This window comes from Euprymna scolopes, chromosome 21, assembly GCF_053919585.1.
Source record: "Euprymna scolopes isolate OS-2025 chromosome 21, ASM5391958v1, whole genome shotgun sequence".
Lineage (NCBI taxonomy): Eukaryota > Metazoa > Mollusca > Cephalopoda > Sepiida > Sepiolidae > Euprymna > Euprymna scolopes.
In genome coordinates, this window is record NC_136502.1 from 70,251,538 (window position 1) to 70,275,338 (window position 23,801).

General features: G+C 40.0%; 1 protein-coding gene across 1 annotated transcript in view; it reads left to right on the top strand.

Moving 5' to 3' along the window:
• The window catches only part of LOC145242448 (malate dehydrogenase, cytoplasmic-like), a 44,448-nt gene that overhangs the window by 19,315 nt on the left and 1,332 nt on the right, over positions 1–23,801 (top strand). Inside the window, exons 6-7 of the mRNA XM_080105505.1 lie at positions 1,947–2,123; positions 16,934–17,047. Of these exons, the coding sequence (XP_079961631.1) occupies positions 1,947–2,123; positions 16,934–17,047 (291 nt within the window). The remainder of the gene's footprint in view (positions 1–1,946; positions 2,124–16,933; positions 17,048–23,801) is intronic.

Genomic DNA, 23,801 nt, shown 5'->3' on the forward strand with positions numbered 1-23,801 from the left:
AGGATTCACCATTAAAGTATTTGTAGAACAGGCAGAGAGATGCAACATCTCGTCGATGGGACAGAGGCTGAAGCTTAGATGACAGTTCAGGACCTATTAGGTTGGCGACTCTCTTTTGAACCCTGTCCAGGAGCGAGAGACAAGCAGCAGATGCACCAGCCCAGATGTGACAACAGTACTCCATACATGGGCGAATGGTGGCCTTATAGAGGTATAGGATACTGTCAGGCGTAAGTAGTTTTCTAGTACGGTAGAGAGAGCCAACCTTCCTTACAGCAGCCTTGGCAATGCTCTCAATGTATCTATTCCAGTTCATATTCCCTGTAAACGTTAGGCCGAGGAGTTTAAAAGAAGTACTTTCAGGCAATGTGTTCTTGACCATTGCTATTGGTGGTAGAGAAGGTTTCTTGTAGTTATTGAAGGAAACAAGCTTAGTCTTAGCAGCATTGAATGTGACCATCCATTTTTGTCCCCATTCCACTACAGATTGGAGGTCATCCTCTAGTGTTTCTGCCATTTCCTTGGATATGTGTTCATTTGTTTTCCCCTCATATCTGTTATAGAGAGTGGTGTCATCGGCAAATATAGCCATCTCCGAAACAATTTTATCAGGGAGGTCATTTATGAATATCAGGAATAATAGAGGTCCAAGGATAGACCCCTGAGGTACTCCCGCATTTATGTCACATTGTTTAGATGTACGACCGTCAAGGACAACTTTGATTTTTCTATTACTTAAGAAGGATTTAATTACATTATGAATTCTTTCAGTGATTCCATATGATCTAATTTTCCTTAGAAGACCATCGTGCCATACCCTGTCAAAAGCCTTAGATATATCAAGGGCTATCGCTCTACCCTCCCCTATTTTGTTCAAAGAACAGTATATACGTTCAGAAACTACAGTTAAGATGTCTGCTGTTGAACGAGCTTGCCTGAATCCATATTGTTTGTCAGTCAGGAGTTTAGCAGCTGTTAGGTGCTGGACTAGGGCTTGATAAGGACTCAAATATTTTGTCAAAAAGCTGAAGGAGGCTAATGGGGCGATAATTTAGTGGGTCAGTTCTTTCACCAGAATTCTTGAAGACTGGTACCACAGAGGCGGTTTTCCAGCAGTCGGGAAAGCAAGATTCGTTAAGGCATTTATTGTAAAGTTTGGAAAGAACTGGAGCAACCTCGGCAGAGCATTTTTTTAATAGCACAGCTGGGATGAGATCTGGTCCACATGCTTTTGAGGTGTCTAGGTTTTTTATAATAGCATGTACCTGAGAAGGGGTGATTTTCAAATCGTCTAGTGTGGCGTCTGTTTGCAGAGGAAAATCAGGGAGTGAGTGGTACCGAGTTCAGTGTGGAGTTGAATTATATTCAATTTAACATCCATTTTACATACTGTCATTTAAGAAACCGACTCCCAATATATACTTTTTTTGGCCATTTCTTCATTCATTCTTCTTTCCTTCATTTTTATCACTTTTTCCCATGTTTTCCAACCAATAACTTGATTCACTTAGATGATTAAATTTAATCACTTCAACCATTCCTTTGCAAGATAAATACCTACATCACTTCTTCCCTTTTCATTTCTAATCCAATACTGTTAATATCTTGCATTCTTTCCCACAATCATTCTAGCAAATTTACCTCTCCAGTCCAACAAGTTTTCTTGATCACAGTATGCTTCTCTCAAGAAACTCAACAATCTCATCAGATCTGTCATGCAAGCGTCCATCATTTTTACAATATAGTCTGAAATAGAACTTATTTTCTTTGGAAGTTATTTCCTTATTTAAGGCAAGATTTTTATAGGCCAGATGCCCTTCTTGACCAGTGAGATGATCAGTGAGAGGACAAGACACTATCTCTACATGATTGCCTACCAAAGCTAAAGAGTGATTCACATTCATTTTCAGAAAGAGTGGATTTAATTCTGAAAAAATCTATTTCAGATTGCTGCCCGGTGTGGCGTTAGTTCCCAGGAAGTGAAAAACGTCATTATTTGGGGCAACCATTCTACTACTCTGTTCCCGGATGTGACCCATGCAACTGTCAATTTGTCAACAGGAAGCAAAATGGTGAAAGAAGCCATTGTAGATGATGTTTATTTGAAAGAAGATTTTCTCAAGGTAAATCCACTTACCCACAATACTATGATAATAGAAGTGAGAACTTAGAGTCCAAAACAACTGCAACATGTGGCTTGTTGGATAGTTAATTGCAATAGGGAAAAGGTGCATGTTCAGTTTTTTTGTAGGTGTTAATGATTTACATGTGCATGTAGCCCAACGAATCTGTATGTGGTTATTTGAAAAAAGGTTTCCTCAAGGGTCTAATGGGTGCGTACTTGATCTTCAGAAGGCAGATTTTCAAGTGCGTGTAGACCAGTCACTATGGCCTTATCAGACAGCTCTGATTAAAGGAAAGAGATACTGTTTAACCCGTATGAGGTTTGGATTCAATGTGGTTCCATCAATTATGCAAACGATTGTTGACACCATTCTGACTCAGGATAAGCGCATGAGGCTGGCAACATCTGCATGTATTGATGATGTGTACGTGAATGAAGGAGTTGTATCCACGACGCGTGTAGAGGAGCATCTCTGCAACTTTGGACTTCTCAGTAAGGAGCCGGAAAGACTACAGGATGGCGCACAGGTGCTTGGTTTACAGGTCCGGGGAGTAGATGGCGTCCTGCATTGGAAATGAGGAAATGAAGTCCTAGACATGCCCTGCAATTTCACGCAAAGAAACATATTTTCTTGGTGCAGAAAATTGGTTGGACACCTCCCTGTGAGTGGCTGGCTTCATGTTGTGGTGGCGTTCATAAAGAGGAGAGTGTCTGAGGTCACCACTGGATGAGACAATGTGGTACACGACGCTCCTCTCAACACAATGCTGGAGGAAGTCCTCACCAGAGTGCGCAAGGAGGACCCTGCATGGGGCAGATGGTGCATCGACAGCTGGGACCTGAGTATGTGGGTTGATGCGAGCTCTCTTGCCACTACTCTACCTAACCCTAATCCTATCTTCTAATAGTTTCCTTGCCATGAAAAAAAAAATGAATAAAACATTTTTATACACAAAAAAGAAAACAAACAAACAAAACATGTCTAACAACCTTTGAATAAAAACCTATAATTCAAAAGTTGCAAAAAAAAAAATCAAGTTTTCCTAAAAATTCTTACAAAAATTCTTAGCTTAAAAAAGAAATTCCAAAGTTTTCTTAGCAATAAACGTGTGTACTTCATTCAAATTTTTTCCTCAAAATTCTGTTGAAAAAAAAGACACAAAAACAATGTTTCTATTTATGCAAAACAACAAGAAAATATTTATTCATTAAACTTATGGTAGGTTGCTGTTATATTTTATTTTCTTGTTTTTCCCCTTTTTTTCATTGTAATCATTATCTGATGAATATCATTTTTGTTTCCTAACGTTTTTAAAATTTGACAGCATTCGGCATATTCCAGCAGTTTATGTCAGCTACTGGTTAATATAAAACACCTAGATAACTACTTATACACAGTCTAACTGGTACTCATATTGTGATATATGAACTCTTCTTTCATTCTTTCTTTCTTATTAACAAGACATTTATTAAACACTAAGTGAATTCTTTAATATTTTGTTTTCCTCCATACTCATGGACATTGGACATGTGGTAGGTGTTAAGGTTCAAACAAAACTACCTACCAGCATAAATAAATACTAAATGTAACACAAGTACAATAGACAAATATTTATTGACAAACACGAACAAATGACAACACTGCAATACCGAACAACACAATAAAACATTACTCACTTCAATAGTGGGTTTACCGGCTGAGTGGGGAAATCAATCAGTCTAGTTCGTCAGACATTATTTCACGAGGGGAGAATTTACATGCAGGCTCTACACATATCCAAACTCAGTCTCCCCTGTGGGTGTTATTGCCCATGGAGGTTAACACGTGTTCTCTTGTCGATGCTCAAACTCGTTCTCTCTTGTCTCTGTGTCTCAAGGGAAAACACTCTTTACTCTACAGCGTAACCCGGTGTTGTTCCTTTTATTCCCCTACAGTACTCCTCCCCAAAATATGGAGTACCTGAAAAAATGTTTAATTTTATTTACATAAGACACAAAATTTTTAAAATGTGTCACCTGACTGTGTCTTTATATTTATTTATTTTTTCTTTCTCGGGGACATTTTCTCCAGTATCATATCTGCTGGCATGATGTCTGGTGGTTTGAATGGCATCCCTCTGTGTGTGTAAAAAAAATATCAGGATTGATTTAGAATCCGATGTACTTGTCTCACTATTGTGGATTGACTCTACCGTATAAAGTAGGATTAGAGTTCTTACTTTTGTGGATTGGCTCTGCCGTGTAAGGTAGGATTAGGGTTCTTCCTCTCCATGGGTGTTTTTTACCCACATGTAAGAGGGAACATGCTTTCATGTCCACTGACTCCTTTCTGGTGGTGTCGTCTGTGGTTGGCCATTCTTGCTCGTGCCGGATATCCAATGTAAATTGGAAGATATGATCCATCTGGCGAATTGCGTTGGGAGAACATTTGTCCAAGGAAGACAGCAAGGCAAAGTTCATAATTGGATTGAATGTGAGATAATTTGACAGTCTCCTGCAACACAGCCTTGATCCTGTTGATCCTACTGCATGCTCTGAAAGTGCAGTGTCGAAGTCCTTTACATTTGTCAACAAAGTTGTCAATGGTAAAAGTACTTGTGCACAGTAGGGAAGGAACTTATGATGAAAGGTTACTAAGCCTAAGAATTGGTGCAACTTGTGACGGTGTGCTATCCCCCAGAGTTTCCTGTTCTAATAATTGTGAGATTCGCCTGTGCGCAGAAACTGACACAGCCGTTGTTACTCTTTCCCAGAGAATGTCATATGGTTTCTCTGTGGGAGACATAGAGAGGACCTACCTCAGAAACGAGTGAGAATCTGTCTCAGCAGCAGGCTGAAGGATAGAAAAAGAAAAAAAGAGGCCAAGATGACGGCTGTTGTCTTTTAAAGCTTTCGGTCATGCGTAGATCTCAAGCAGTCTTGTGTGGTATATGCAAATTGGGTGTGCCGAGACATTATAAAAGGCGAGTCGCTGGGAGGAGTTGGAGAAGTGTTTAAGACATGCGAATAGAGAACGTCGACGTGTATCTTGTGTTGTGAACAACAAACTTTACTCGACTCAACTTGTGACTAGCGAAACTCTGCTTGACGTTTTAGCCAAAAAGTTTTGTTGCTTTGCATTAGATGAAGACTTCTGATACAAGCTATTTCGGCTGCATTCTAGTCATGGCTCTAAGACAGTTTGACTTCCGACTCATCCTCGAGTTCAGTGGCACAGCAATGGACGTTCCAATAGTAGAATGGCTAAAGGATGTAGAGTTAACATGTGAGCTGTGTGAGGTAACCAAGGTGGAGTGAGTACTGCCACTGTGGCTGAAGGGTGCGGCTCGTGAGATGTATTGCCATGCCATGCAAAGGGACTTTTGCGAGCCTCAACCTGAATGAACAAGCTGTCATTGAAAGAGCTGCTTGAGAGGGCTCATACCATGCTGATGGATACCAGAGATGAGGAGGTCGTCGCCGTGGTGCAACCTCGAGAGGCCGCATGTATTGGATTGTGTAGTGGACTTTCGGTCAGCGTTCAAGTTGTGGATAACTTGGCAAAGACTAAAGTTACCTCTCATGAAAGAGGAGAACTATTTATGGCACAATGGGAGATTCCATTGTGCACACATGGGCCAGTCTATTCTTTGGATTATGATTGGCTGAATCACCTGATTGGATATGCTTGTACATAAATACAAGCCCTCAGTCCAGCTCAATCTGGTGTCAGTCTTGTGCATAAGCTGGACCCTTGGTAAGTGTTGCTGCTATTATTATTATTATTATTATTATTGTTGTTGTTATTGACTACTACAGTTCTTTTGATTATTCTACATCTCCCCTCTTCCCCCCCCCCACGAGTAGGCTGGGTTGTATGAGAGGTGTATCTCTCTTTTAGGCCTAGTTTGTTGTGTGGTAGTAACCTAGAAAGAGCTTGGGGAATCCTTGATGATCGAAAGCGTGGGGATATATGTGGGTTTGTTGTTGGGGTTTGGTTTCTGTGTGTGTGCTATTACAGGGAGACAGTGGGAGATGCAAGAATGTAGTATCGCTTGAGGGAATTGTTGGTCCTAGTGTTGCACTTGGTATTGGGGTTGGTGCAGGCTTGAGTTCGCATTTTCTGAGGAAACGGCGGTTCCTAAGTGTGATCCTTCTGGATCCGTTAACCCTGATTCGGTATTGCCGATCTGGTAGAGAACTGATGATTTTGCCCATTGTGTTCCATCTGCGATTGACTGGATTTTGGATGGCTACGGTGTCACCAGCTTGTAACGGTGGAAGGTTGTGGGTATATTTATTGTATCTTTTTACTATTTTTGCATTGCAGTGGTGGAGCATTTCCTCGCGATGTTGTGCCGCTGACACCCATTCAGGATTTGGCAATTGATCTACACACTTTTTAGACTCGGTGTCTACCTCTTCATGTTCGTCTGCTAAAGGGTTTGGAAAATGTTTGTGCAATATTCTCACATCGATGCAGGCTGCTCTGCTGAGATAAAGCCGTTGTATGCCCTTGCATATGTAGAGGGCTTGTTTAGTTGTTTTCCCTCTGACCACAAACTCAACTGGTAGCCAACCCTGACACATGAGTGTGAAACCTCCAACTGTTCATATGATCTTTCTTGATTGGACAAGACTAATCTCTGTGAGGCCCATTTTGATTAAATGCTTTGGTCCCCCAAGGCAAATGGTGGCACCACTGTCGGGAAAAACCTTTAGCATTGTACTACGACTCCTAGGGATATTGACAGCTTGTCTGGGATCTGGTTTTGGTGAGAATGGGATTACTGATGCATTTATTTCAGTTAACAGATCACCTTCTGCAGTCATAATGGTGCCCCTCATTTGATCGAATGTGATATGGGCCATGAGTGTATTCATGGGAGCTTCTTGGTCTTCAAAACTTTTTATCACTGCCGGGTGATATTTCTTTGTCCGGCACACTGCTGAGAAATGGTTAAGTTTCCAACAAGTGTTGCACATTTGATTCCATGCCGGATATGTTAAATGACGGGCACTTGTCCTTGGAGTATCGTGTTGGTGACTACCGCAACCTATGCAGGTTTGACGGGGTTCTTTATCAGCAATGTTATCGTTGTGAGTAGCAGTAGAGCAAGTGCGAATATTGCCTATATTAGTCCGTACAGCGCTGTTTGTTTTTTGTCTGCGATATATTGACATCCGGACTGTAGCTATGTCTGAGGTATCAGTCATTGCGGTTTGGTCCCGTAGTGCAGACTCAAATGCCTCAGCATGACAAATATTTTGGTTGAGAGTTCTTAGCAACCCGGCTTTTGCCAGTAGATCGGTCTGAAGCATATCATTCGATATCCCTTTGATAAATTGGTCCTTGATGTAAATGTCGGACAGGTCGTGATCGCAGTTGGGGCATGAGAAATTACAGTCTATGGCCGTGGATCTAAGACGAATAAGGTATTGTTGGATGGGTTCATCTTCATGCTGTGATATAGATGCAAATGTCATCCGATGGACCATGGGATTTGATTTTTGAGTTACCAATGCTTCTGTCATCTCTAGCAGCTTGTCTGGGTTGGTGGTGAAGAACTTAGGGTACGTATTTATGATTGCGTTTTGGACGGATTCATCAGCGCAACTGTATAACTGGATATTGGCCCGAGAAGTTGGCATGTCCGTTATTCTGGTGAATACTTCCCAATCAATCCGAAATTTTCTGAATTGTTGAGGGGTCATTTCGAGATGCAGTTGGGGAGGCCTGGCAGCTGGTGCCTTAGCATAGGTGGTCTGGGTAGTGGGTTCCTTGGCTTGTCGAAGGATAGACAGAGCTTCTCCCATTGTTGTGATTTCCAATTCTCTTAGCATGGCTCGATCCATTACTTGAAGGTTTTCTTTCCTCAGTTTTTCCCTCACAAAAGTTGCAGCGTAGCTCTTGGCGGAATCGGCAGCAATGCCTGCTTTGAGGAAATAGTCTTCCCAATCTTCTATCTCGAATCCTGTTCGTAGCGCCATATTGGATTGTGTGGTGGACTTTCGGTCAGCGTTCAAGTTGTGGATAACTTGGCAAAGACTAAAGTTACCTCTCATGAAAAAGGAGAACTATTTATGGCACAATGGGAGATTCCATTGTGCACACATGGGCCAGTCTATTCTTTGGATTATGATTGGCTGAATCACCTGATTGGATATGCTTGTACATAAATACAATCAGCTCAATCTGGTGTCAGTCTTGTGCATAAGCTGAACCCTTGGTAAGTGTTGCTGCTATTATTATTATTATTATTATTATTGTTGTTGTTATTGACTACTACGGTTCTTTTGATTATTCTACAGCATGTGCATCTACATCACTGCCTACAGCTAGCAAGAACACCAGAAGTGTTAACTGCTTCAGATGCAGGGGGCCAAACCATTGGACCCATGATTGCCTTTCATCGCAGTCAACAATCCAGAAGCTTAGCTGACCGCGGTGTCACAAATGCGAAAACCAGGGATACCTGGCTTGCGCCTGTCTGGGAAACAGGCTAAGGGAGGAAGTTACAATGCCAGTCTTCTCTCCAGATCGTCATTAAACAAGGCGCTACCTGTACATGTTAATGGGTGTGAGTGTCATGCGCTTGTGGAGACCAGTTGATCCCAGACACTTGTGCACAAAGAACATTGTGACACGTGGAAAAAGACAAGAACTCCGGTGCTGACTGTAGGCAGGAGCTCGTTGTCCTCTTGCAGAGAAGGTGTCATCCACGTAAGCATCAGTAGCAGGCCTGAAGTAGCTGTGCAAGCTCTGATTATTGACAAGGAGCTACTTGGTTATGATTTATTCTTAGGAATGGATGCAATTGTGCAACTGGGTGGAGATGTACTAGATGGAGCCGGGAATGTGACGTTCTCCCAATGCAAAGAGTGCGTTTGCGTGGCACTCACCTTAGATAAGCCTGATTTTCATGCGGAGTTCGACCAGTGCACGAAATCCTGGACTGTGGCTTGGAAGTGGTCGGACAAGCAACCGCCAGAGAATTTGTTCAATAGAGTGCCAGAGTACAAGATTTCCCCAGGAGCTTGCGTAGAGTATGACAGGGAACTACAGACCTGGATCGACAATGGATGGCTGGTTCCTCATCCTGAGAAGGCATTGGGGCCTCCAAAGTGTTTAATCCCACTAATGGCGGTCGTCCAGCCAAACAAACAAAAAGTGAGGCTGGTGCTTGATTATAGGGAGTTAAATAAACACGTGAACCCCTTTATGGCCCGCGCAGACGTGTGCACTGATAAATTACGGGAATGGTGAAAAGCAGGGTCTAATGGGTGCGTACTTGATCTTCAGAAGGCAGATTTTCAAGTGCGTGTAGACCAGTCACTATGGCCTTATCAGACAGCTCTGATTAAAGGAAAGAGATACTGTTTAACCCGTATGAGGTTTGGATTCAATGTGGTTCCATCAATTATGCAAACGATTGTTGACACCATTCTGACTCAGGATAAGCGCATGAGGCTGGCAACATCTGCATGTATTGATGATGTGTACGTGAATGAAGGAGTTGTATCCACGACGCGTGTAGAGGAGCATCTCTGCAACTTTGGACTTCTCAGTAAGGAGCCGGAAAGACTACAGGATGGCGCACAGGTGCTTGGTTTACAGGTCCGGGGAGTAGATGGCGTCCTGCATTGGAAATGAGGAAATGAAGTCCTAGACATGCCCTGCAATTTCACGCAAAGAAACATATTTTCTTGGTGCAGAAAATTGGTTGGACACCTCCCTGTGAGTGGCTGGCTTCATGTTGTGGTGGCGTTCATAAAGAGGAGAGTGTCTGAGGTCACCACTGGATGAGACAATGTGGTACACGACGCTCCTCTCAACACAATGCTGGAGGAAGTCCTCACCAGAGTGCGCAAGGAGGACCCTGCATGGGGCAGATGGTGCATCGACAGCTGGGACCTGAGTATGTGGGTTGATGCGAGCTCTCTTGCCACGGGCGTATCAATAGTCTATGATGGGGCTGTGGTGGAAGATGCCTGCTGGTTACGCCCAGAACGGGACTCCCAGCATATAAACCTGGCAGAGCTTGATGCCGTCATCAAGGGGATAAACTTGGCAATCCTCTGGAAGTTGACTACCCTGTGGCTGTTTACAGATTCTGTCTGCATCTACAAGTGAATTTCAGACACCCTTACTGGGAGGGCCAGTGTGCAAACTAAAGCTACGAGCGAAATGCTCATCCAACAGCGGCTCGATACCATCATGAGGATCAGAAAAGAATATGCACTGTCGATGGAAATCTCCCTGGTCAGATCCAGCCTGAACAAGGCCGATTGTTTAATAAGAGTTTCCCGCAGATGGATTGACGCCACTAGAAGAACCATCAAACCCATACAACTGGCCTGCGCCGCAGCCGCATGTTCTGCTCAGTTTGATCGAATCAAGGAAGTCCACCACCAAAGTGGACATCCAGGGATCAAGCGAACCTTGTATTTTGCTAAGTTGGATGATCCTGAAGTACAAAAAGCAGACGTTAAAAGAGTGGTTGAGAGCTGCATGGCTTGCCAATCCATCGACCTGGCATCCGTTTGCTGGGAAAAATGAAAACTGGACATAAAGAGCCACTGGAGCCGATAGATGTTACTCACCACAACGGTGAGGATTACCTAATGCTTATTGACTGTGGCTCATCTAGGTTTATGATATGGCGGCCAGTCCGCCAGCAAGATACGGCAGCAGTCATTCATTAGCTAAAATGCATCTTCCTTGAACGTGCCCCCCCCCCCCACAACGGAGATACTGACAACGGCACAACTTTCACCAATGAATAATTCAGAAAGTTTGCTGATGGCTGAGGAGTACATCTGCGGTTCCGATGTGCCTAAGTACCGAGCGGGAATAGGATTATTGAGCAGAACCACAGGACTGTCAAAACTACACTCGGAGCTATAAGAGTTTATATCGAAGCAGATATTGTGAAAAACGACTTGCCTCTTCTATTAAGTCACAAATCAATGAAGACAGCAGGAATAGTGATAGATTTCCGGAAAGATATGTGCTGGATTTTTGATAAATGTATTGAACTAAAGACCACAACTTCAGGGCACTATTGTCTCCCCTTAACAAATAAGTTGTTGGATCATAGTGGTACTAAGAACATTGTATTACATGTTCAGAATTTTGGTCAGTGTTCTTTCACAGAAAAAAAAAAAAAGCAGAAAAACTTCATCGACAGTTTGCTCATGCCTCGAAGGAAAAACTTGTTTCCTTGGTTAAAAAAAGTGGCAAATTCAATGACAAGGAATTTATAAAGGCGATTGAGGAGGTTTGTGAAAACTGTCAAATTTGCCTTAAGCTCCACTGCGACCGGTTGTGGGATTGCCTCTTGGCAATAGATTTAATCACACAGTTTGCATGGATTTGAAAGAGTTCATCCACAATGAGGTGTGGATACTACATCTCATTGATGCCGCTACCAGGTATTCAGCGGCAACATTGATCAAAACAAAGAAGAAGGAGGAGATCATCAAAAACATCTTTATGATGTGGATTACCTATTTCGGATCTCCTGTTCGTTTTCTGAGTGATAATGGGGGTGAATTCAACAACGAACACTATAGACAGATGAATGAAAAACTCAACATAGAGACCTGTACTACTGCCGCAGAAAGTCCATTCAGAAACGGTACTGTAGAACGTCATAATTTGATAGTTGCTGAGGCAATGAAAAAAACAATTGACGATGAGAAGTGTGAACCTGAAATTGCCTTGGCATGGGCTATTTGTGCAAAAAATGCCCTCCTCAATTACTCTGGACACAGTCCAAATGAACTTGTATTCGGTTTCAATGTAAATACACCCTCAATTCTGACAGACCAGTTACCTGCTATGGAGTCCTCTACTACAAGTGACATGGTGAGAAAAAATTTAAATGCTCTCCATAGTGCAAGGAGAAACTTTTTGGAAGCTGAGTCCAGTGAGAGAATTAGGAGAGCTCTCAGGTCTAATGTCAGAACTTATGCTGATGAAGATTATGCTACCGGAGACCAAATCTATTATCGGAGGCAGGGTTTTAAAGGATGGCGTGGTCCAGCAAAAGTGTTAGGCAGAGAAGGCCAGTTTGTCTTAATCAGACATGGCGGAGCATTTTATAGGATGCATCCGTGCCAATTGATGAAAGTGAATAAAAACAACGAAAAAAGAACAAAAAAAAGCTGAAATGCTGGGAAACACTACAGAAGGGAAGAATGAATACCTTTCAGTTGAGGAGGAGGAGTTGCAGAATCAAGTGGTAGAAAGTGAAGATATAGACAGAGAAGAAGTTGTTGATAGTTCTACCAGTTTAAGAGATAAGACTGAAAAACCTGGCCGAAATAAGACCATAACTTATAAAATAAATGGAAGTGGGGAGTGGAAGAAAGGAAAGGTTATGTCAGTACAGCCTAAATCAACTGGCAAATATAGTCATTGGATCAATATAGAACCTGAGGATGAAAACGAGGATCAAGTTTGTATCAACTGGAATCATATTGATCATTGGAGAGAAGTGCCCCAATATACTGAACAGGAAAATGTAGTCCTGCTCACCGCTGAACAAGAGCAGTCGAAAGCTGTAATGGATGCCAAGCATAAAGAAATAAAAAACATGAACACCTATGAAGTATTTGAATGTGTGCCATACACAGGTCAAAAAACAATATCCACAAGATGGGTGATTACTGAAAAATTCAAGGATAATCAGAAAACAATGAAAGCTCGCCTTGTAGCACGAGGCTATGAAGAAAATAGTAATCTGAAAACGGACTCCCCAACATGTAGCCGTGAAGCTATGCGAATGGTCATGCTAACCGCATCAATAAAGAATTGGATGCTGCAGACCATAGATTTTACCTCAGCCTTTTTGCAAGGTGGTATTTTAGAGAGAGATGTGTACCTGAGGCCACCATCTGATGTTTGTCCTAAATCTCAAGTGTGGAAATTAAAAAGATGCATCTATGGATTGAATGATGCTCCACGGGCATGGTACAAGAGAGTTACTCAGGCTTTGATTGAATTAAAAGGAGTAGCAAGTGCTTATGATAATGCATTGTTTTTGTGGCATGATATTAAAGGAAATTTGACTGGAATTCTTGCTATGCACGTGGATGATTTTGTTTTCTGTGGAAACACAGAGTTTGAAAGGGATGTGATTGCAACATTGAAAGAAAAATTTAAGGTGGGATCTCATGAAAGTGGAACATTCAAATATGTTGGACTGAATGTTAATCAACAGGAAAATGGGATCACTGTAGAACAAGATCTATATGTATCTTCCATATCTCCAATAGAAATAAGCAAAGGGAGGATACTGAGGAAAAATGATGAACTGAATGAAGAAGAAAAGCATGAGTTGAAGAGACTTGCAGGTCAGATGATGTGGGTTTCAACTCAAACACGCCCTGATATAGCTTTTGATGTGTGTAAAATGAGCAACACTGGAAAGCATCCCAAAGTAAAAGCCTTATTTGAGGCGAATAAAGCCTTATCAAAATTGAAATCCAAGAAGGGTTCTATAACATTTCCAAAATTGGGAAAGCCCTCAGATTTACACATTTTGTGTTATACTGATGCCTCTTATGCCAGTCTGGAAGATGGATCTTCACAGGGTGGTTTTGTTGTCTTTATTGGAGGAAGTACTGACAAAATGGCCCCCATGTGTTGGGCGTCAAAGAAATTGGACAGAGTGACAAAAAGCCCATTGGCCTCAGAGACTCTTGCTCTGAATGAGGGAGCTGATGCTGGTGTTTTGACTGCGGTTATGATACAAGAGGTATTTCAGTTATCTAAATTGCCAGACGTTCTCTGCAAGACAGATAATGCATCACTTGTGGAGACATTGAATTCCAACAATCTGGTAAGCGATCGACGATTGAGAATAGATGTAGCAAGGCTGAAGGAAATGAAGAGTAGAGGAGAGATACAGATAGAATGGATCAAGGGTTGTGATCAGGTCTCTGATTGTTTGACCAAGGCAGGAGCTTCGTCTGAGCTTCTAAGGGACTTGTTAAATCAGAAATAAATTATTCACTTGAGGACAGCAGCAATGTTAATGTAGACATTGGTTACCTCCCTTGCTTCAGTTACATGGTTACCTCCCTTGCTTGTGGTGATATAAATAGGAGTCGGCCATCTTGGTTTAGTCAGTTCGTTCGTACAGTTTAGACAGACTACAAGTGTCTCAACAATACTGACAACGGCACAACTTTCACCAATGAATAATTCAGAAAGTTTGCTGATGGCTGAGGAGTACATCTGCGGTTCCGATGTGCCTAAGTACCGAGTGGGAATAGGATTATTGAGCAGAACCACAGGACTGTCAAAACTATCGCTGCCAGAACAGGCTGTGTTGTGTCTGAAGCAGTTTATTTATACGTGACCCCAAAGTATGCTCTATCATCCTCTACAGCACTGGCCGACACATTGTACAGGTATCATGTTAGGGTGAAAAGCATAGAAACGAACCCAGTACCTGAGACGAAAGTAACTGGAGGGAGGCTGGAAAAAGGGGATGTTGTCTGGATCAAGAACCTACGCGGCAAATGTACGACTCGGTATGGACTTGGATGCATCACTGAAGTGATCAGCAAGCAAGCAGTGTGTGTCAACGGTGTACCCCGTCACATTAAGGACTTACAGCCGACAACACAATCACTGCTACCAGTGAGACATCGTTCTGGTTCACAGCAGCTCCCTCAGATGGTGACTCAGTAACCTCCCAGCGGAAGTGGTATTCTTCAACCCCCAGTCCACGAAGAAGAGGCATGCATTGTTCCCCTTAGGAGAAGCAACCGGTCACCACCTCATTGCCATTTCTGTGATCATGAGATTAGGAAGGAGTGTGATAGACATAGAGAGGACCTACCTCAGAAACTGCGAGAATCTGTCTCAGCAGCTGAAAGACAGAAAAAGAAAAAAAAGAGGCCAAGATGGTGGCTGTTGTCTTTTAAAGCCTCCGGTCATACATAGATCTCGAGCAGTCAAATGCAAATTGGGTGTGCCCGAAACATTATAAAAGGCGAATCGCTGGGAGAAGTGAGAGAAGCGTTTAAGACATGCGAATAGAGAACGTCGACGTGTATCTAGTGTTGTGAACAACAAACTCTACTCGACTCAACTTGTGACTAGCGAACCTCTGCTTGACGTTTTAACCAAAAAGTTTTGTTGCTTTGTGTTATACAGAGATATAATTAACTCTCTCACCTCAGTGATAACATCCTGAGGTAAAATAGCTGTCACGTGGCAAAACTTATTAGTCGCCCCATTATTAATCGCCTTCTGCCTCAAATATAAATCCAGCTGTGCAATATATCTGCATGTAGGCGACGCCATTTCCAATCAGTTTGTGATTATTTTTTATATGTTTGTTTTTTCTTGTTTTTTTTTTGTTGTCTTTCCTACAGCGACACTTAGCTGGGCGACACCATACACTAAATATTAGTAATAGTAGTAGCAGAAAAAGAGGAAGGCAGATTGTGACGTAGTGTGTACATCAGCCAATCACGAGACAGGCACCAAGCGCGAGTTGAGGAAGAAATCGGTCGACTATATTTATATGCTTTAACAAGAAAAATGTATACATACCGATGCGTGTATAAGATAAATCTCGGCACAAAAACGTAACAAGTCTTTATTTTTCTAATTAACTTGCATATGAAAATGTTTTTTTTTTTTTTTTTTATAAATTTACTTGACTCGTACGTCAATCCTAATTTTAATTTTAACTACTTTGACGCCGGAATTCATGTTAGGGATTATTTCTTTAAAAAGAAAAGAAGAAATAAATTTTGAATTTACGCGTTTTCCCTTTCTTATTAAATAAAAAAGGCACATGTTGCTATGCGTATCCTATGTTGCTAGTTGGGGTCACCACTGTGGTAGGTGTTAAGGTTCAAACAAAACTACCTACAAGCATAAATAAATACTAAATGTAACACAAGTACAATAGACAAATATTTATTGACAAACACGAACAAATGACAACACTGCAATACCGAACAACACACTAAAACGTTACTCACTTCAATAGTGGGTTTACCGGCTGAGTAGGGGGAATCAATCAGTCTAGAGTTCTAATCTGGTTCGTCCGACATTATTTCACGAGGGGAGAATTTACATGCAGGCTCTACATGTGTCCAACCGGGGTTAACACGTGTTCTCTTGTCGATGCTCAAACTCTTGTTTCTGTGTCTGAAGGGAAATCACTCTTTACTCTACAGCGTAACCCGGTATTCCTTTTATTCCCCTACAGACATATTCATTTACTAACAATCTATTCTTTCTTTCATCTGTTTATTCACATATTAATTACTTTGTTTCACAATTCTAATGAGATACCATAAAACAGCATGACATCCTATGATTTTTAAAAACATTTTTTCATGCTCAGACTTGCTAAACCAGTCGAAATTCAATAAAATTAAATCTGAATTTTACAAAGTACCACACCCATGGGCCCTTACAGATGGAAGAGAACATGCTACTACTGAGGATTAAATAAAAGGTTCTGTTTGAAATTCCTTGCAATTTTCCAAGTTCAACAGAAAGATTTCTGAGTTCAATAGAAAGATTCCCAATTTTGACAAGATACAATAGAAGAAGGCTGAAGGTTACATCGGTCATAATGTCATAAAAATAACACTCAAGATGAGAACAATAATCTGAGCAATCCAAATAATATGAATTATCAATCCTCATCTAAAAAAATTTAGAAACATATCTTGAAATATTATTTGTGTCAATTATTGTGATAACTATTGCTTGTTTTGAATAAAATATTTTTGAAAGATTCCAGTGAAAATTGTATTTGCTTCTTCCTTTGTTTCCAATATCTCCAGACTGTACAACAACTTGCTGCTGATGGCAATGATGCCAGAAAGATATCGAATGTTATGTCTACTGCTAAGGCCATTTCTGATCATATCCATGATTGGTGGAATGGTGTGCCTGATGTAAGTGTTTAACCTTGACTTCTTATCTCATGAGACCATCATTGTCGTACATGTAGCAGTAAGCAAACTGTTTTCTGTGTGCATAGAGTTGTTGTGCTAAGCTGAAATCAATCATGTGTAGACCGATGAGAAAGCTTAGTCTTTGGTGAAATTCTTACAGCTTTTTGTGGATGCAAGAAGCTCTCTTATCAATTGAACATCATAAATGATAACAACCTTATTCTACTTCCTGACTGGAAATTCCTGTTACCATTTCTGAAAAGACTAATAGGACTACCCGGAGCTAAAATATAACATAATTTTTATCCTTTTTTCTACCCACATCCCACCCCGTACACGCACGCACGCACGCACGCACGCGCGCACACGCGCGAACGCGCATGCATGCGCGCACACACACACACACACACACACACACACACACACACACACACTTCAAGACGGTGTAAGGGATATAACTCTGTGAAGAAAGTCAGAGTTAGTGATTGTATCAGCATTTGGGGGGAATTTTTGACACCCCTAACTCGAAACTGCGAATAAAATATAAAAAAAAACTCGCAATTTCCCCTTTAAAAGTGGATTGTTTATTTTCTTTATGGATTATACTTCCAAAATAAACTATTAAAGTTGTATAAAAAGTAATAGAAATATTGTTTTTTTATTTTTTTAAAAACATTTTTTTACGTAATGAAATCAGTTGAATTTTATGAGTTAAATATTTTTCAATTTTTAAACTTTAAAAATCTATCAAAATTTTTCTATTGATTCAATTTTTACAATATTTTCAGGGTCAATGTGAAATTTTATGCTCTTTCCAATAAACCGAATATAATATTTTAGACAAACGTTTTTTTTCTTAAATTCACGCCCCTCATTTTGAAATGTCTATTAAAAAGTAAATAATTAATTTACTCACCAAAGTTTTATATATCACAAATTGAAGATAAAAGATCAATAAATAATATATTCAAATTTAAAACAAAAAAGAGGTGTTTTTTTAGAAATTTACCTGTAAAATCCGAAGTTTAAAACCTTTTTTTTAAAACCACATTGTTTTTTGTTTTTTTTTGTTTTTTTTTTTAAATGAAACCTTGGTCCTTACTCCTTTAATAAAAAAAAAAATAGGGGTTGGATTACATTTTCGAGTAGTTATCAGCTTGGAAAGACAGGGGGTTGAATTATTCAATATTTTTTCAAGCATTCATAAGGTCAGTTTCTGACACACCTAATCAGCGATACAGACTACATGATAACATTAACAGATGTGTGTACGTCTTGATAACATTAAATGATATAAATAGAAATTTGAACCCAAAAATTTTAATATTATAGATCTGGGGTTGCACTAATTAAAAAAACACCTACAGTCATTTGCTCTTCATATAATGGATGACCTCATGTAGCTCACATAGCACACAGAAAATGCTAGCACACACAGTTGCTCACAAAGTAACTAATTCATTTTGTCTTTTTTTGAATATTTGGTCAGGGTTTACTTCTTGTTAGAAGTATCCTCATATCAGGGTCTTTGCTCTGACAAATCCCTATACAGAGAGACTGAAGACACCTGAGGTTGATGTCTAGTAGGCATTCAAGTTTCTCTTTCTAACAAAAAAGATAGTTTATGTTTCAGACTTTTATGTATTTAAATAATTTTCTCCCCACAAACTATTTTTTTTACTTTCTGGCACAAGGACACTATTAATCTGATGTCACTGCTTTGACCTTCGAGATTTTTTTGTTGAACTGTTTGCAATGATTGGAATCAACAAGACTTATAAACCAAAACCCAGTCACACTTGACTGACTGCAAGACTTCCTGTCGCAGGTTTCATTTCTGTCATGAACCTCTAATTTAGTTATGCTTATTGAAAAAAACAAAAAACAAAAAAGCCATGTCACTAGTAAGGGTGCTGGAGGTAAACGTTTTGTCTGGGCTGACGTTATCCGCCTGATAGTCAGGGACCCGAACCTTGGATTAACCACTAAGGAGGCTGTCCTATCAGCAGGTGCAAAGTACTGGGGCTGCTGTATTGCCATTTGGTGAATGGATTCTGGACCATGCAGTAGCTTCTGGTGGGGCCTCTCGATGCCATACTAGTGGGTAATTGTTACGGCTTTACCTTATCATTAGCTACAAATAAAAAAAAAAAATTCTTCGTTTCTTTTTCTCTCTTAATTTCCCCTCTCTGTCCTGCTCTAAGTAAATCTGACGACCTAGTCCACAAATTTTAAAATTTCATCATGACAAGTTTCAAGAAAAAATACACGATTAAACCCGGTTCTCCAACTTCCAACGTAGACCCCTACTACCATGTCTCCTTCTCCAACATCAGGGGTCTACGTTCTAACCTTCCAGAGGTTGAAACCCAATTACAGGAGACTAAACCAGACCTTTTATTTTTAAGTGAAACTGGCATTGGACAGGCTATTTCCCTAGAAGAGTTCGCAATTAAAGGATACTCTAACTTAACCTCTAAATCTGACCCCCAAGATCGCTATGGGCATGGAATATGTGCCTATATTAAAGATAGCTTTCCATGTGGTAGGGACATCTCCAGGGAAGATCCTAACTTACCCTATATGTGCTTCCGGGTTGCTTTAGCTCACACTACGGCATTTTTATTTACTCTCTATCGCCCCCACAACAGCGGAGTTACTATATTTAAAAGCATATCTGAGAAAATTGACCAAGTCCTATCTGCTTATCCTTCAGCTAACATTCACGTATGTGGAGATTTCAATGTTCACAACGTCGAATGGTTGACCCACTCAAACAAGACCGATGATGAGGGGAGGTTCTGTCATGATTTCTCCATTGCCTATGACCTCACTCAGATTGTTCAGGAACCCACCCGTGTGCCCGACAATGACGGCCAGTATGCTAGCCTACTAGACCTTTTTCTCACAACTTGCCCTGAACTATGTTCAGTTTCTGTTCTGTCGCCTCTTGGATCTTCCGACCACTCTGTTGTATCAATTAAGATAAAAATGAAATGTAATAAGTCCCCAGACATACCTCTTCATCGTACAGTATATCGATACACTAAGGCTGACTAGGATAGCTTCCGTACATTTATAACTGATCTACCTCTGCATTCCATATTTAAAAAGAATGTGTGCTCTATAGTATTAGACCTGACGGAATGGTTAATTGTAGGTATTGATCATTTCATACCCTCGAAAAAGTTTCAGCAAAAACCTAACAGCCAGCCATGGTTCTCTCCAGAATGTGCTGCTGCCATTGCACACAGAAATCACTTTTTCCACTGTTTCCAACGTAATAGATGTATGGAAACTAAAGCCGCTTTCAGGACTGCCAGCAACCATTGTAAGAAAGTAATAAGGAACGCAAGATGGTTGTATGCTCAATCTGTTAAGTCCAAAGTAGCTGAGCAGCGGCTTGGTTCCCACCAGTTTTGGCAAATAGCAAACAGAATTCTGAACAGAAGTGTGCGCTCCATTCCAACTATCATCAATGGACCTGAAGTAATCTCGTCAGCATCAGACAAAGCCAAACTCTTTGTCAAGAAATTTTGCAGCTAATTCTACCTTTTGCGATCAAGGCCGCCAACCCCAAATATTTCCTCCTGTATCTGAAAACACACTATGTGATATACGTATATCTGTACGTGATGTTGCCAAGCTAATCAAAAACCTTGATTCCAGTAAAGCAACTGGCCCTGACGGTATTCCAATTATAGTACTCAAAAAACTTCGACCTGAACTAGCGCCCATACTTACAAAACTATTTAAACGTTGTCTTAAGGAGAATAGTTTCCCATCTCCCTGGAAAATTTCATCTGTATGCCCTGTATTTAAGAATTCAGGTGATCGCTCATCCCCCTCTCAGTACAGGCCAATAAGTCTCCTGTGCGTCATGAGTAAGTTGCTGGAATCTGTGTTAAATACAGAAGTAATCAACCATCTCAACAAAAATAACCTTCTTAGTGACACTCAATATGGTTTCCGTTCTGCTAGATCTACAGCAGATGTGCTTACAGTTATATCTCATAGGATTAGCAAATCTTGTGATGGAGGCAACCTTTCTAGGGCAATTGCTCTTGACATATCAAAGGCCTTTGATAGGGTATGGCATAAAGGTTTACTTCATAAGATCTCTAGCTATGGTATAGCTGGAAATGTCTTCTCAATTATTAAATCATTTCTTTCTGATAGGTTCATAAGAGTAGTAGTTGAGGGGCAAAAATCAGAAGCCCACAGTATTAATGCCGGTGTCCCTCAGGGGTCCATCCTGGGCCCAACTCTTTTCCTGATCTACATTAATGATCTTCCAAATCACATCCTTACATTATTTGTAGACATTTATGCTGACGACACTACCATTTATGGTAGTACATCTAAGACAGTAAACGACCAAGTTCTCTCCAATTCTCTCTCCTCTCATCTTGAGCATGTAGTACAATGGGGAAAGGAGTGGCTGGTTACTTTTAATGCATCTAAAACCAAGCTCCTCTCTTTACATCATCAACATTCTGATCCACATCTGGCATCAATTGAAATAAATGGCTCTCGTCTTCAGGAGGCCTCAAGTTTTGACAAGCTTCTGGGATTGACCATTACTCCTGATCTTAAATGGAACACGTACATCAAATCTGTTGCCAAGGCCGCTGGAAAAATGGTGGGATCTTTCTATCGATCCAGTAGATATCTCACTGCTGATGCAATTCTCTATCTATATAAGAGCCAGGTACGTCCAAGGATGGAATACTGTTGCCACATCTGGGCAGGAGCTGCTAGAAAGGACTTGGTCTGCCTTGATAGAGTTCAAAATAGACTTCGTAGCCTCGTAGGAGATGTCCTTTTCTCTTCCTTGCAACCTCTATCTCACAGAAGAGATGTTGCGAGTTTGTCTCTGATGTATCGTTATTTTCATGGAAAGTGTTCGACTGAGCTTCAATCTATGGTCCCCCCTCACAAAACTTTCACAAGAAACACTCGTCTAGCTGTAAACACTATCAATAATTCCCCCCACTCTTTATCTGTGCCTAAACCTAAACGTAGATTCCATGAACAAAGCTTTTTTATTAGAACTGCACGCCTGTGGAATTGTCTTCCGTTTTCCTGCTTTCCGGCTGACTACAATATGGTTGTCTTCAAGTCTAACGTAAATAAGTTCTTGATGAGCCGTTCCATATAAGTTATCAAATTTAACAAATTTTCATTCCTAATGATTATTATATTGTCCAATTTCTACTGTACACTCTTTAACCCTTATCCTTGAGTTGCCTCTTTGACCTTGATAATGAGTTGATACCTATGAAAAAAATTGTCCAATTTCTACTGTACACTCTTTAACCCTTATCCTTGAGTTGCCTCTTTGACCTTGATAATGAGTTGATACCTATGAAAAAAAAAAAAAAAAGAAAAAGTCCAATGTGAACAAGTTCTAATTGAATCGTCCCCCTAAGTAATCCAAGTTTCAAAATTCCCACTGTTTACTATGCTAAAATCACAATGACTAATGTATACCTATTAACCCTTATCCTTGAGTAGCCTCTGGGCCTTGATAAGTGGTGACTCCCTTGTAAAAAAAAAAAAAAAAAAAAATCCAATAAAAATATTTGGTTTTAGGAATGGATCCATTCTTAAAGTATCAAACTTCCTTGAGATTTTTTTTATTCTTTCAATATTTTTGTCAGTTTATTTTGTACACCTTCCAATTTTAATATTGTATCATGATTTCCATGTCTTGATGCTGGTGTCCAATATCAAGAAAAATATTTTATAAAAGGTCTTTAAAAGTATTACACTGTTTAAATAGAACATTAATATTATTATAATATTAAGACTAACTACTTTACTAGAGAGAAGAATGAGAAATGATTTAATTAATTCAAAATGGTTGACATTTTTCTATCTGGAAAGCTATTACCAAAGGAAATAAATTTAAAAATTGGAATAATGAATTGTTTTTGGGCGGGTATATATCAGGTCAGTACAAAATGTTTTGCTGGTTTGTAAAAAGGAGCATTTTAAACCATTGCAATTTATTGTATGCATATTACTTAAACATATTACCATGATTAAATTAGAACTTTTTCTTTCAGAATATTAAAGCATCATTCATGTTTTTCTGCAATATTCTCACCCATGTTAACCTTAAAACGACCTTTTTTTTCAACAGAAATAAAGTCTTCTTCCATCATGATAATGCTCATCTTCACACAGCACTACTAACCAAAAATCTACTAGGAAAATTTGGTGTAGAAATCTTACCGCATCCCGCCTATTCTCCTGATTTAGCTTTCTCATATCATCATTTATTTTGAGGATTACAAAACTATGTAGATGACTTCATCATGGAGGAGATTGAACATACATTGCATTTATATTTCACATCAAAAACTTAACAATTTTACATCTTCCATTATGATAATGCTCGTCCTCACATAGTGACCAAAGATCAGTTAGTAGAATTTGGTTTGTAAATATTGCCCCATCGCATATTCTAACTTATTTCCCTCAGATTATCATTTGTTTTGAATATTACAAAACCATTTAGATAAACTTAAGTTAATTTTATGAAGGGGGGGGGGTTAAACATGAGTTAGACTTATATTTCACATCAAAACCAAAATTTTACAAGCGAACCATTTATAAGTTTGTTGGCACTTTTGACCTGATAGTTTTTAGACAAGATACGAGATGAAATTAAAAAGAATTTTTTTAGATAATATTTTATATCTTAGTGTTTACATTTTTAGTGTTTGCATAAACGTATCCTGAATAC